General features: G+C 34.8%; 1 protein-coding gene across 1 annotated transcript in view; it reads left to right on the forward strand.

Annotated features, from left to right (window-relative positions):
* OdsH (Ods-site homeobox) overlaps positions 1 to 16,008 on the forward strand; it is a 51,622-nt gene that overhangs the window by 25,582 nt on the left and 10,032 nt on the right. Inside the window, exon 2 of the mRNA XM_073075683.1 lies at positions 3,693 to 3,865. Within this exon, the coding sequence (XP_072931784.1) occupies positions 3,693 to 3,865 (173 nt within the window). The remainder of the gene's footprint in view (positions 1 to 3,692; positions 3,866 to 16,008) is intronic.

Raw genomic sequence — 16,008 nt, forward strand, 5'->3', positions numbered from 1 at the left:
ATTGCAATGCCTGTCTTCAGTAATGGCGCGCAGTCTAATATTTTTATTTTTATTATTCATAGAGATAATATCGTTGCACGATATCCGACCAGAATTAAATAGTACGATTCAATAAAAGCGATTTTATTCGCGATGCCATTTATATTTCTATTACAAACAGTATAAAGGGGAGTTGATACACTGAGGATGGCAATTTCTTGTGAATGTTCGTAATTTATTGCCATATTTTGTGAGATATGATCTTTATCTCTGATTAAGCCCAATATATTTTGACTTTTCTCTTGTATTTATTGCTAGATCATAAAACTAATTTAAAAACAATTATTTATAGTGTATCCTAAAATTCGTATTAAGACTAAAGGTTGTATAAAGTTAATTTACAGAAATAATTTACTGGTCATTAACAATTTTATAATCTGGAATGAAACTGCAAAAAAGTACACTGAATGCCCAATTAGGCCGTCGCGTAAAAAATAAACAGTGTTCCAAATTCAAACATTCAAAACGGACACTTATCTAAATCATTATTCACTGAAACAAAACAAAGTAGAATTATTAACTACGCGAATTTATTAACCGAGTTATACAACCCTCAAATAGATACTTAGTAAGTCCCCCCTCTTCCTCCCTAGTGACATTAAAACATTGAGGCAGACTAAATTAAAGCGCGCCAAAACTGTTGTCTGTGGGCCCAAGGCGGTCGTTTGTTTTAATACAATAACCATAGTCATCTCTTTCACTCCCCTCATTAGGAATGTGTTGCTGTCACGCTCGCACACGCGTAATTTAGCTCCTCTCTTAAGGCGACAGCGTGTATTGGTTAGAATTATGGCATTTGTTTGGGAATACAAAATTCTGTAACAATGATTTTGATTTTTAATTTATCAAAGACCATGACTAGTTATAGAATTCTTTATTTATTCTATATTTGTCACAGTATTATATTCTGTAAAGGTAATGTGATATTTTTATAGCAAATGTATTCGATGCATAAATTACAGGAGTTGATAATAAAATATACTGCCAATTATTAAGCGTTGATTAAGAAATAATTTAACGTTTGAATGGACCATTAATTTGCATCCCTTTACGTACATCACGATTCCTGTAACATAATCATACTTATAACAATTTTGTTAATTAAAACCCGCGCCGTAACGACGTGTTCAGCGGACAACAGAACAGAAGCGCGTTCCTCTTACGGCCGGTCTCAATAATCTACTAACCTTTAACTAAACGTTAAATTAGCTACCAAAAGTAGCTGATGACAGTTGTTTGCGTTTCAATAACTCAAGATAGTTAGAAAATTTAACTTTTACTATTTACCTATCTTTGGGAGGGCTTTGTGCTTACCATAGTTAGGTTGAGCCATACAAAAATGACATAAAGCGTTTCAATAACATTCTGACAGCTTACTTTAGTTAGTTTGAGATACCATCTGTCAATATTTTGCTATCTCTCAAAATCGGGCGGTAATCGCCAGATAAAGCATTATAAATAATACTTTTTCTTAGAATAATGGTGTAATTTTGTGATTAAAGTGATAATAAGAAGTATGAGGCCGGCATATTTGATTCTGGTGCAAAAACAGAAGCTGTAAAACGCACGACCTAAGTCGAAGGTCCGACCTATGATTTTACAAAGTTGTGTTAAAAAAGTGCTTATTAGTAATTAGTTTTCGTTTGCTATTACGACGAAGGACAATAACGTGATGAAACACACAAACATTCTTTAAAAAATGTTCTCAAACGCGTGTGAAGTCTACCAATTCGCATTTAGCCAGCGCAGTGATATTTGAGTTTTGTCCAATGAATTTGACCTAAATCTCGCTTACTTTGAAAGGACATCCATGTCCAGCAGTGGGACAATAGCTTGACTTGCAATTATTAGTGTACATATAATAAAATATTGTTATACTATGTAATAAGTTGTAAGTATTCCGTAATCAAGGATGACGGAAAACGCTTTAATAACATGTATCTGGATATAGTACAAAAATATTGCAAAACATGTATTTGTTATATAAAGTAAATAAAGAATATTCGATTATTTTCTTGTTTTTATTGTTAAATATCCCAATCATATTATATTTTATATTAAATAGGCGGCATCAGCTGTCAAACGTCAAAGTGCGTTTTGTTACTGCAGGTTCGTAACTTCGTAAGTATTTCATTACAATTATATCGTAATGTAGGAAATCTACCTTTTTATGTATAATTTGAATGAAGATTTAAAAAAGGCATAATATTACTTAAGCTAACACTACTAAAGTGAAATTAATAATTTATTTGACAATATTAAACATGGATCAGTTTTGTTGAAATGCAAAAACAGAACGCATCGGAGGGACACATTTGCTTACCGAAGATAAGGAATCTATCTGACTTTAACTATAGTTGGCATTGCGAAAAAAAATTATTGAGACGACAGTAACAGATAGTTTGAATGTCACAGAAAAACTCTGGTAGCTAACCGAGTTTAACTGTTAGTAGATTATTGAGACTGGCCGTTAATCACTTCTAATTTATTTAGCTCCAAAGTCGGAGTCGAGTAATTTATAGATGTCCCTCTCGCCCCCAGTTCCGAGCGGTGTAGTCGTCTCGCTCTCCCGGGACCATTTTTAATTAAAATCACCGGGAGAAAATTAGAAATTATATTCTATTTTCAGAAACTTGTTCTGACGCTTTGTAGGAGATTATCTCTTTTTTATGAGCCCCTGGTCGCGAGTTCATTTTAACGGCCGAAGGATTGTCTAAATGGACAATGTTTTAATGCTGCCGGTTTCTTTTATGGTTATGTCTTATTCATTTCAATCCCGTCTGGGCGATTGGAAATATTTTCGCTTTAGTGACGGTATTCAGTAAGGTATTGACTGTTGCCGGCGTATAAGCTCTGACTTTATGGTTTTCAATTATTGAAATATCAGACCGGCCGGGGCTGAGTCGTGTCACGCTTATTAAAAAAGGCTTGATAATCATTAATGTCCAATAAAGATTTTAAATTATATCTCTGGTGCCTGAATTTACGTTCTTATCACTGTTATTATCTGTAGAAATTGTATTATCTGTAAAAGATTTTGAGGCGTTTTAATATTGCTGATCTGTTGATGATAGTTATAGATGGTCTTAATAATAGTAATTCGATTCTACCACTCGGTCGACCAGTCCACTCTATTTCGGTCTTAAGTACTATTATTTTACATGTCACGTTCCAGCTTAGTCTTTGATGATAACAAATGGTCATGGTCATGGTCAACTGCGCAGGAAGATCTCATCTCCTGGATTTGATCCCTTAATACCCTACAACATTTGTAATAAGTAGCATGTTAGTTTGAAAATAGTTATTGCTGCCTATAGGCATCTTTAGTTAATCAACTCCATATAAAGGTTTTACCTGAACTCGATCACAAATCCGTTGCAACTCCTGATGACCAACATGATCACCTCATATGTACCTAAGTCAGCCGACATTCACACGCTTCTAGCGAAACGCTTGCGTTCTTGAATTGCAAAAGTGCAAGAACGCTAAAAATTATGTAGTGCCTCGCCGACCGAACCATACTTGCTCTACCTTTTAGACAAACTTGAACTGTTCAAGACCAATTCCTACAAAATAGTGGTGTTGTTGGCTATCAGACACATATAAACAATAGTAACGAAATGCATTTTATTAATTATTATTGTCTCCACCAGGTGGCGTTGGTGACGACGACGGTGACAGCGGCAAACGGCGACGGTCGAGAACGAACTTCAACTCCTGGCAGCTGGAGGAGCTGGAGCGGGCGTTCCTGGCTTCCCACTACCCTGATGTGTTCATGAGGGAGGCGCTCGCCATGAGGCTAGACTTGAAGGAGAGCAGGGTGGCGGTATGTATATCAGAATATTTTATCCAATAGCTTTTTATTATAGACTTGAGTATATCGCCCAAATCCGAAGTAATTATTGAAGGTGGTAGAACCGTTTGTGGTTCAACTCTGGCAGCACCACCGCCACACCTATTTCTGTCTATTACCAGTATCGTTAGCCCAGTTAGGGCTGCTGTGTTCTGATTTGAAGGGTGTGGTAAGAGAGACATACTTTTCAACTAAGTCAGGTGTAGCAGTGCATCTATGGCCAGGTAGAAATATCTAATCCTATCTGAGGTTGATTACAGATGCCCATGGGCGGCAGTAGCCACTTACCATCGGGTGGACTGCATACTCCTCTGCTACTCCTATATTTAAAAAAAATATATTAAATTTACTGACAGATAGCAGTAGATAGAGATGATAAACGAAATGATCATACTGATTTTAACCGATAAATAATGAACCGGTAAAAATAAAATAGCTTTTTAATGTGTCAAACACTTTAGAAGTTACAAATTAACCCGTCATTACCGTCTGGTAGATTGCGTCAAATAATATTTCGAACAAATTAGGTATAACCAGACAGGAAGTTCACATCATAAGCCGGGACAAGAAATACCCTCAACAATGGTTTTAGTACTGCAGACACGGCAGTTAAACGAATTATAACCCTTTGTCTGCTGTGTATCGGTTATTAAATACGTTTAGCACATGAAGGGTTATGAAATGTCTTAATTTCTTTTAAGAAAAATATTTTTTGACGATTATGCGCTAGTCAATTATGAATTTTGTAGTTGTTCTTTTTCTATATATTTACTGTGGTAAAGTGGCAAGTTGGTAAGTACTTAAATGTAAATCAAAATACGTCGTATTCAAGTACATAAAGTTTTATTTACATACTTGTAATTAAACTTGACATTTGATATTGTTTTGAAGTTAACACTGAACTGCGAATCTGACTAATTGTCAATTAAATCGCAATACACGAATAATTTTTTAGTTATATCTAATATTTTTTCACATTTTAGCTTCTTAAAATAAAGCGGCGATTACAAAAACATGTGCACAAACTTACTCAAGCCTCATTGTTTTATATTATAGCTATCATTGCAAGACATTCCTGCGATCGTTTTAGTACACGGACACGGCAGTTAAACGAATTATAACCCTTTGTGCGTCCAAGCATCGGTTATTAAATATATTTAGCACATGACGAACCCTGTGCTTCACGCGTAACGTCTTACTTCGCTAATGCTTGGGTTAACGACGAACTTATAAATGGAAGGTGTGAACATGCCTTTATTATAGTTATTTCTCTGTCTAAAAGTGACGTTGCATTTACGGGTTAACAACTTTCAATATAATGCCATATTGTTATTATGATAAATTTAATACAGGCTTGGTTTGCAAATGATAAATGATGTCTAAATAAGGAGAACAATAAATTTTAAGTTTTTATCTTAAATCTATGCAAATTAATATAATTGACCATTACCAAATCCACATGGTGTTAATAGCATTCGCTCCTGTGTTACTTCAGTCTGGAATTTAAAAGTATGCATAATGTATTGTGATATCGATTATTCACTTTTCAAAATTTTCATATTTTTGGGAGATCTTAAATAGCTACTTGTATTTTTCAAATTGACTAAAAGTTATATAACATTATTATACCTATTATGTTATTTGAAGGTAGTTGAGTCATTTGTGATTCGACTCCAGAGGCGTAACTGCCACACATTTTTCTGACTAATAATAAAATTGTTCAGCGCTGCTGTGTTTTAGTGTCAAGAGTTTGGAAACATACTAAGGGACAACAACACTTTTGTGGCCAACCTCATGTAGGACTCAAATCTTATGTTAAATGTAAATGGGCTGTAAACATAGATTAGTAAAGATTACTCACTCCTAACAAGAAAATGTAACCACTCTTGACAGTTGAAATTGTCACTGTCATCTATTTTCGTGTTTGAAAAATATTAAAAATGTGGGTTTTAATTATTAAAAAATGTAATTTTAGATCATTTACGAATGAAACGATATTTCTCCGTACTTTTTTTCGATTACGTGTCTTAACTGCGCATGTCGGCATTGTTCCGCGTAAATTACACCATGACAGCCATTAAATCGCTGACAGAATTGTCAGCTGTTTAAGTATTTTAATGGCTTCCTTCAATTACAAGGCGGTGTACAATCTATACTTATCTATGTACAATCTATACTTATCTATGGCTTCAACATTTAAAAAAATCTGCAAGATATTCAACTTTCGTAGTCGAAAGTCGAAACACAAGGTAGCATCGTTCCTTCCCGGATCCCTATTTCCCCCCGCCCTAAGCGGTCTTCGGGGAACGGGCGCGCTTTTTGCACACATTTTGGTCAAAGCGGGACAAACGGTTCCATCCGGATCTTCTGTATCTTTTGTTTGTTTGTGTTTTGACGACAAATGTAATAGAAATTAAAGTCGATTGCTTTCAATATCTTTATATATATATATATATATATATATATATATATATATATATATATATATATATATATTTTTATGTGCGTGTGTATGTCACTGCACTCCTCCTAAACGACTGGACTGATTTTGATGAAATGTGTTGTGTGTGATCAAGGGGACTTGAGAATGGTTTAGATTCACGATTTAGTCCGTGAGAAAAGGTGTTATTTTATTAATTCTTAATTCGTAAGTAGTTATAGAATCGGAAACTATGCATTTGATCAAGTGATGATCTTTAGCAAAGTTGTTGTCCAAGAGCCTCCGAGGGTTTGGGAGTTGGTAAGACCAATTTTCGACAGATGGTACCACTGTCATTCCAATGCAGGTACAAATTTTCCGTTTGATGTATGTCATATTAATTCTTTAAAATGCGGGCGAAGCCGCGGGCACCACTAGTAATAGAATAAAACTATTTCTTGATCCAATTTACAACTTTTATTATTCCCGCGCAAAATACAAGTCAAACGTCAAAAGCGTTCTTTTTCTTTTTTTGCTAACTCATGCAATCGTACCAGTCAGTGACTATATAAATGGGCACTTATTATTATAAAAATCATCATGAAAATAACATGAAATAATTAATTAAAATAATACTATAAGTATGTAATTGCTCATACATCATTTTAATATATTTGTAACAAATATAAAATGAAACATTTACCTATTTTTACCCGACCGTGGAGGGTAATGTTTTTTGAGCGTATGCATGTCTCATTCTTTGGACCTTTCTTTAGAACTTTCTTTGTCTTTGACTGGTATGGTGACGACCCGCGTGGCGGAGCGGTCACCATACCGGTCTGACGCGAAAAGGGTCCCGGGTCCGATCCCCGGCCAGACAGATATCTAAATGATGAATTTAGATTTGTTTCTGGGTCTGGGTGTATGTGTAATTGTCTATGTGTGTGTCCATGGCACCCACGACACAGGAAATCCTAGTGTGGGGCTGTGAGTGTAGTGTAGAAAGCGTTTGTTCCCTTCATCTCAAGCGGCAATTTTTTTAATTTATTTTCTTCACTGTCATTCATCCCTATCTGTAGTCAACTCTAAAATAAGATCAGGATTATCTTAAGTAGGTATACGGTTGATTATAGATGTCCATGAGCAGCAATAGCCAACGTACCTTCAACGTACTTTCCGTGTACGTTCAGTCAGTGTGTTGGTCTGACGACCACGTGGTCGTACGAAGTTTGAGGCCGATCGGACGCAGTCCTGTGGGTTCACAGGGCTCAGGTCCGGCCCGAGTTCCCTTTCGAACGCAAGACAGCTGCATTCAGTCCCCACACAGCATCTGGGAGCCACGCGAACACCAACAGGCCAAACGACGATACCTGATGGGGACAGTCGCCTCGTTTCTGTGATGATGAATGTGAATATGAATTTTGTCACTAATAGCGAGTAGCGCTTCATAAATATGCAGTCCAAATGCAAACATTATAAAAAAAAAAACAACTTCAACGGATTCCACTATCTTCCGCTTCCGTCACAAAAGATTCTCTCAATATAAATGCAACCAGAATCCCTTATTTTCCTTTTCTAAGCGTCCTTGGGGGAGCAACCGCTTTTTGAACAAAATCGGGATGGTGTTTTGTCCGGACCGTAGGGTGTCTTAAGGGTACATTTGTTTTTACAAGTGGTACAATTGAGTATAAGGTATAAGGAGCCGAAGAGACTTTGCAGGGTTTCTTCATTTTAAATTTCAACTGCTATAGTTTATAAGATTAAAATAGCAAACGAGCATAAAGATCACCTGATGTGATATTGTGTAATAGGCAATTAAATAAAATATACCTATATGTGATCAACTGAATCTTTGTATAATCGTTTAAAATCGTAACAATATGAGTAGACCGAAGTATCTACCTAAGCCAGAAAATCAAAGGTTCTTAATATAAGGGCCATTTTCCTCACATCTCGCCGATTTCTAACCTAAGCGTCCTTTGGGGAGCAGTTCGTGGTTTTCTAAAAATCCGGACAAGTCACTCAATGAAAACAGCGGATGGGTAGCGGTTTTGTGGCCTTTCGGGGTCTTTTAAGGGGTTCTAAGGGTAAATCGAAGAAATATTTGGCAAAAAGAGGGCTTAAAAGTCATGGGAAGGTTATTTCCAATCTGTAGCTCAGGAGCTCGATAAGAGCTCAATTGAACTACAAGCATTCCACGAATTAATATTTTCGATTTATGGAATTTCCGTTTTATTATTTGATTACTGTAGTTGTAAGCAGAATTTACTCAGTATATAGTTAACAAAAATAGTGAAATAGAGTCCTAGTTATTTAAAATAATACCTATACTATATATTTATCTATATTTATCTATATTTACATGTCTGCTCGGAAATTGTACCTACCTGGTTCTTCAGTCTGTAGCTGTTTGTCTATACTAATATTATAAACTTTGTTTGTTTGTCTGATTGTAATGAATAGGCTCAAAAACTACTGGACCGATTTTAAAAATTCTTTCACCATTCAGAAGCTACATTATCCACGAGTAACATAGGCTATATTTTATATGAAATATATTTGATAAATAGAATTTGAGGCGGTACAAAGTTTGCCGGGTCAGCTAGTTGTTAATGTAATTGAAAGATTTTAAATAATTTCAATGGATTAAAGTTTATAATAGTAGGCATTTAAACAATAAGTTCAGTGACTACTTTTAAGAGCACCTTAGAAATATAAAACGCATATTTTATGAGCGAAATTGATAGCATAATACCTTAAGGATTGAGATCGGTCTTGTAGTTTGTATTAAAACACCTTTGGTAAGAAAATTCCTATTCATATTACCTATGTAATAAATTTGGCGCAAATAATGTACGCTATAGGTATATCAATATTTAATCGCGTTGAATTTATCTCCATCCTAAAATAATACCTACATTAATTATATTGGTTAGGCTATTTATCGTTTGGTACTTACCTAAATTATAAGACAAAATGTATTTTCGACCCACGCCAAATTCGTTTTTATCGAACATTAATCTGCTGAATAGATACAAGTTTAATTGCATAATATAATACTTTGTAACTTTTTGGTATTTCTTTTATAGCAAAACTAGTTTTTGGCCGCGGCTTCGCCCGCGTTTAAAAGGAAATAATATAACATACTAACATACATAAAATTCGTACCTTCAACTTTGATAAAGATCATCACTTGATGAAATGCATAGTTTACGATTCAATCCTTACTAATATCTATTAAAATAATCGATGTTTTGGGTCCAAAAGATCGATTCTCCGATTAATCGATCTTAGATCGCCATCCCTAGTTCCCGTGGGATTTCCGGGATTTAAACTATCCTATGTCCTTTTTCGGGTCTCAGACTATCTTTGTACAAAATTTCATTAAAATCGGTTCGGGTTTGGGCGTGAAGAAGAGACAACCAGACAGACAGACAGACAGAGTTACTTTCGGATTTATAATATTAGTAAGGATGGAGTCTCAATAGTCAATACATTTTCGTGGTTTCCTACGTCAACACAATATAGCGTAGGTACCTACTTAATTTAAATGAAAATGCTTATAAAGTACATTTTACAAGAGAACAGATATTTAGGTATATTATATAATAAATTATGGCGAAATAATTGATTGCTTATCACTTATCATGCCACACTAAGATGTTGTTTTGTAGACACACATAGATAATTTAGCTATACGTATAAAGATTTTGAAGTAGATACGTACAAAAACTCTTAGACTGTTTGATGTGAAATTATTTTGGGAATCTTTATACCAGACACTTATTATTATTCTTCTTTGGAAAAAAAATATAATAGGCATAGTCATAATACTAGAAATAAAGATAAATTGGCCATACCTCAATTTAGATTAAGCAAGATGTGTAATTCTTTTATGGGGAACTGTATTCGTTTCTACAATAAAATACCAAAAGACATTATCGATCTATCCGAGAAAAGGTTTAAATCTACTATAAAATTAACTTTATGTAAAAAAGCTTATTATAATGTAAATCAGTACTTAAATGATAAATCCGTATGGTATGACAACTCCAGCTCCAACATCAATAATTAATTATATGTACCACTATGTAAAATTGTATATTATTTACCCTTTAAAAGATGTAAATATACACACGTATGGAGTTTCTTGCGCCGCTTCTTCTCCATAGTGAAATACCTTCCGAAGCGGTGGTAGTTTGTTGACTTTCAAAAAGTATTCTATATGAATCAATTTTGAATAAATGAGATTTGAATTTGAATTTGACTAATGGCACATTACAAATATCTATAATCCTTATACTAAGCTAATGGGTATCAACCTAAAATGGAAATTAAAATTCTTAAGGTAATGTATAATAATTCGAACCCCATTAACATACCACAGCTTCGCAAGATGTTTCGAAATGGAGAAAAACGGCAACAGATACACCATACCACACATATTTCACTTAATTTCAATTTTCAGCAATGACTGGTGGAGGTAGAGCTTTAAATAATTAGTAAGCAATTAAATGACTCCTATTTGTTGAGGCGGGGGTAAAAATAAATGCATTTCTATAATCAGTACTAACGTCGATTGTATCCGACGTTTATCGGCACGGATCTCGTTCCGAAAGACAGAGCATCCCGCACCACTCCTAATAGTTGGTATAAATCAAAAGATTGCAATCTCGGCGGCACCCCTGGGACGCGAGCGAGACGGCACGATTGAATAGCATAGATTTAAATGGGTGGGTCAGATAAGGATGGCTACACATCCCGCCGCTCCGACTTCAAACGCGCGGCCGCTCGCAGGGACGTCACAATTCGATTACAGCTCAATAAAGTTAAAGTGACTTGTTTGTGTCTGTAAAGTGGATTTTTTCCTCTCCTTGATTTTCCTTCCTTGCGCGCTCGGGTTTTAACATTTATTCCCGGAAACGTTTCCGCATTGGATTTCCTTTAACTGAATCCAATTCCACGACGTTTTAAATTAATTGAATAGTTGCAATTCTTTCAGGTAAGTCTTGAAGAGAATATATAGATAAATAGCCTTAGTAAATTAGAGAGTTTTGGTTACCATTACATTTCCTTATAAATTTTCGAAACACGACAACGTAATCACAGTGTTACGTTACACGAGGGTTCCGAGCCGTTAAAAGCCCATACTTTACCAAAAGTAGCGTATTCTAATCTAATTTCATCCTGGCAGACGCGAAACTTGCGAAAACGGCTCACTCGCTACCGTAAGCGAGGAAGTATCGACTTCATTTTAAAATTCATAGCATAAAATTTACATTTATATGCCAATTTCATTCCCTAACAGGGCGTCGGCGGTCGCACGCACACATCAGTATTCAGCACACATCCGGCCGTACACCCCTGAAAGTAAAAAAATAGAAAATCGCGTAACACTCTCCGCTCTGGTGAGGAAAAAGAAGCGCGGTTTAAATATGGCTCACTAAATGGAACGCTTAGGCGACAAAATGCGGATAGAATATAAAATTTAAGGAGTCGCACTCTCCTTATCACTCTTGTGGTGTTCGCGTCTTGTCGTCTCGCTCTCCGCTATCAAACATGAGCCGCTACCGCCCTAGGCTTAGCGGTAAAAGATAGACATGAGGCTGTAGGGTTGTTCGTGCCCGTGAGTTATAGCGCACGAATCATTTTCTCGCAACGAGAATTTACGAAATGATTAATGTAATGACCGTTGTTAATGAGAGCTCCGAGTCTGAATGCCGCGATATATTGACAAATTATAAGAAACATGCCTAGTTATTGTAGGTATATTATAGTTTGCTCGCGGCTTTGTCCGCGCTAAGTCGATATTGCAATAAACCGCAGTAAATCATGCATCACCATTTTTAACTTATTACACTTAAAACAAAACTATAAACGAATCAAAAATAAACCACGTCAATATTTTTTTGTGACTAGCTTTCAAAATAAAGAAATTGTATTCACACGTTCAACCCCTATTTTCCCCTTTAGGGTTAGCATTTCCTAAAACCAAAAACATATTATTGATTTAACATATTTTTGATCAACATCGTAAATCTAAAATTTCAGGTGCCTTACTTCCATTCCAACCAAATTACAAGTAACCTTTCCTTTTTCTATTTTACTCCATAATTGGGTTTTTAGTATTGATTGCATATACTACAAAAAGAATGTATCTGCAATTTCATGATTTTACATTTCGCTATATCAGTTGTGCGTTGATCTCGGGTTCAGTTTCCTCTTTTAATTATATGTATAGGTACATTCGCAATTAATTATATTAGCATTCGTGCATTTATGCAACATGCAATAAATTGCATGCTTTAGGTACAAGCTTTCAAAACATTTACAAAAAACATAGTGAGCACTTACTTAGTTTTCGAATATTACTTGTCAATAAAATGGAGTGGATCATCAAACCTATCAATTTTATTTGTGTGACACACCTATCATGTAAGATTATCAGAATTAATTCATAGCCAAAGTATAGCTATGACTTCAAAAATTACAATTTTATTGTAACTTTTATTTATCAATTAAATGCTGTTTAGTAAAACGTAAAAGAAAAGTTAGTGTTTCAAGTGTTTTGACACGTTTTTAGGTAAAATTTAATTACACATTAGTTAGTGCTCAAATTTAGCAATGGGTCTGTGACCAATTTTTTATTGTATCTTGGAGTTAGTTCATCGGCGATTCAGGCCATTTACCTATCATGAAAAGGATCGTATGATCACTTTTGTAAGATAAAAAAATGAGACATATATATTCGCTCGAAAAACACCCCGCTTCTGGCGCAGTCGCGTAAAAAAACAAAGATAATACAAAAAAATAAAACAAAATTACATGAAACATGAAAATGATCGTATTATGATCACTTTTATAAGTGTTTTATATTACTTCTAAACAGATTTATTTACTGATTACAATCTCTTTGTAATCAGTAACTAATCCTTTAATTTAAGTGCATATAACTGTAATGTTGTGGATTTTTATTTTGTATAATTTTACATAATATGTACTTAGTTCGTATGCCTGTAATAAATAAATAAATACAACAATGAGACATACGCTCGAAAACGCATTACCCACCTGGCGCGGACGAAAAAAACGAAAAAATAGTGATTTTTTTTTTTTTTTATAAAATGTCTAATAATGCCAACCCTACAAACTCGCTGACTTAACTAGTAGCTTCTGTGCGAGCGTGTGAAAATTACGTTCGTCTCTATCACGCACGCAACCACCCTTTGTTTTAGGATTAGCTACAAAGTACACTTTTCTGCAACGTGAGTACGCTTAAGAAAAGAAACCTAACATTTTCTATTGTTAATATTATCAGATTTCAACTTTATGTTGTCGCTTTAGTTATTTTTTTGAAACTCGTGAATGTTTAAAAAAAATATCGTAGAATACTTAAACGTTTATGTATGTTTTTTTAGTATAAGTAAGCTATTAAAATTAGCAAGCATTTCCAATTCTTGCAAGGTTTTATTTTGAGGTACGCCGTCGAAGATTTAAGTATTTGCCTATATTAACAATAAAGCTATTTTTTAATAATGTAGCAGACGAGCATGCAGTCCACCTGACACCTGGGGTTGGTTACAGATGTCGGTAAGTGGACATCTGTAACCAACCCCAGATAGGATTAGATACTCCTACCTGTGGGCCAAAGATGCGCCGCTACCCTGAGCACTAAGCTGAAACGCCTCGGAGAGGTATGTCCTCCTTACCACACCCTTCAAACCAGAACACAGTAGCGTTTAACATTGCTGTTATGAGGCAGAAATAGGTGTGGCGGTGGTGTCGCCGGAGTCGATCTACCACCTTGTAAATTATATATATTGTACTATTTAAAAATGATTGCATCTCTGATTATTAATTTTTAATTTTTAATTAGATACGAGTATAATATATAGTAATAATATCACTACTTGCAAAATTGTCTACTTCACGAATTTTCAAAGCAATATGAAGAACTTATGAGAACATTCTCACGATATTATACTTAATTATTTTTTAAGTGATAACTAATGAAATTACTTCGAAAAATATTCGATTCAGTTTTTCATAAAGCGTTCAGAAAACCATAAAGCATTTACGTTTCATGATAACACGAAAATACAATGTTTATACTAAAATATGTTAATTATATAATTAGAACTGATAAGCGAAAAAATTGACCTAAATTAATGAAGCCACAAAAGGTTGATTTATCAGTCATTTTTTTAATTCTTGACAAATAAAAAACATTTTTAGAGAAAATTTACGAATAAATAATTAATACTGCGTAATTTACTTAATTAATAAGTAAGTATGTATTTCAAATATTTTAGGGACATTTTAGCACGGAAACGTGGCAAAACTTTTTTACGCAACTATTTCAATCCTCAAAATTGGTTACATTTTCTTGTTAGGAGTGAGTAATCTTTACGAATCTATACCTAAACATAAAAATAGCCATTACGAAACCACAACCAAAACAACTTCAGGAAGAGAATTTTAATCCCGCCATCCACCCAAATTGCGCCACAAATGTCTATAAGAAGCGGGGAACGGAGAGGAAAATGGGAAACTTACCCCAGTGAGGGGAAAGTATGTACTGTCTAAATAAAAGTCAATGTATCGACACGGGATCTTATTTACACCGAGGATTCGAGGGGAAAGTTACAAGGCGGTTTTCACAAATGGTTTCGTATGAATCTTGTTGACTTTGTTGCACTTGAAGATATGCGGGGTATACTACTTATGTGATAATTTGCAGACTTTTTACAAGTTTCTTTTTTGTATTTTGTAATTGTGGCCTTAAGACCAATTAAATTTATGTTTTGTTGGTTACAAAACAGCGGTGAATGATTTTTTTTCATTTAAAGTATTTAAATAGTAACTAAATTTGTAAGCCTAAAAGTTCTAAAAAGTGCTTTTGGAATGGGGTATGTGAACCTGAAAATATAAAATACAATAAGAGCCCTTAGGGTGAAGAGACAGGAAGCTCATTAGGAACAACCCTCCGCTGCCCATTACGGTGGACGATCCTATTCCATCCCGCAATCAATGTGTTTCGATTAGCGACATCTGCAGGGTTAATTAAAAGTAAAACAAATTACGTAGATAAACAACGAATTAATTCATTAAAAATAGAAGAAAACAAATCCTAAGTGTTTAATTTTTTTTTGTTATTTTTTTATGTCAATGTATAGTTTCATTACAAGCATTTTTTACTGTAATTATTGCAGAAGATAGAATTATGTCGTAAAATTAATAAATTATTTAATTTTTTTTTAACGTGATATTCAGTAGACCAAAATGGACCTCTTTTAAAACATTTACCTATTTCGATACGATGAAGATTTTTTAAAGAATTATTAAATAAAGAATTATTTAAGAATCAATGTAATAATTAATATGTTAATAAATTATTATTATTTTTTTTTTATAATATAAGAGTAGCAGACGAGCATGCAGTCCACCTGATGGTAAGTGGCCACCGCCGCCCATGGACATCTGTAATCAACCCCAGATAGGATTAGAGTATCACCTGTATCACCTGAGGTCGGCCACAGATGCGCCGCTACCCCTGAGGACTAAGCTGGAACGCCTCGGAAAAGTCTGTCTCCCTTACCACACCCTTCAAACCGGAACACATCAGCGTTTAACACTGCTGTTATTAGGTAGAAATAGGTGTGGCGGTGGTGCCGCCGGAGTCGAACCACAAAGGGTT

The sequence above is a fragment of the Epargyreus clarus genome, unplaced genomic scaffold (assembly GCF_041222505.1).
Source record: "Epargyreus clarus isolate Ecla_fem2 unplaced genomic scaffold, WU_Ecla_fem_2.2 ptg000008l, whole genome shotgun sequence".
Taxonomy (NCBI): Eukaryota; Metazoa; Arthropoda; class Insecta; order Lepidoptera; family Hesperiidae; genus Epargyreus; species Epargyreus clarus.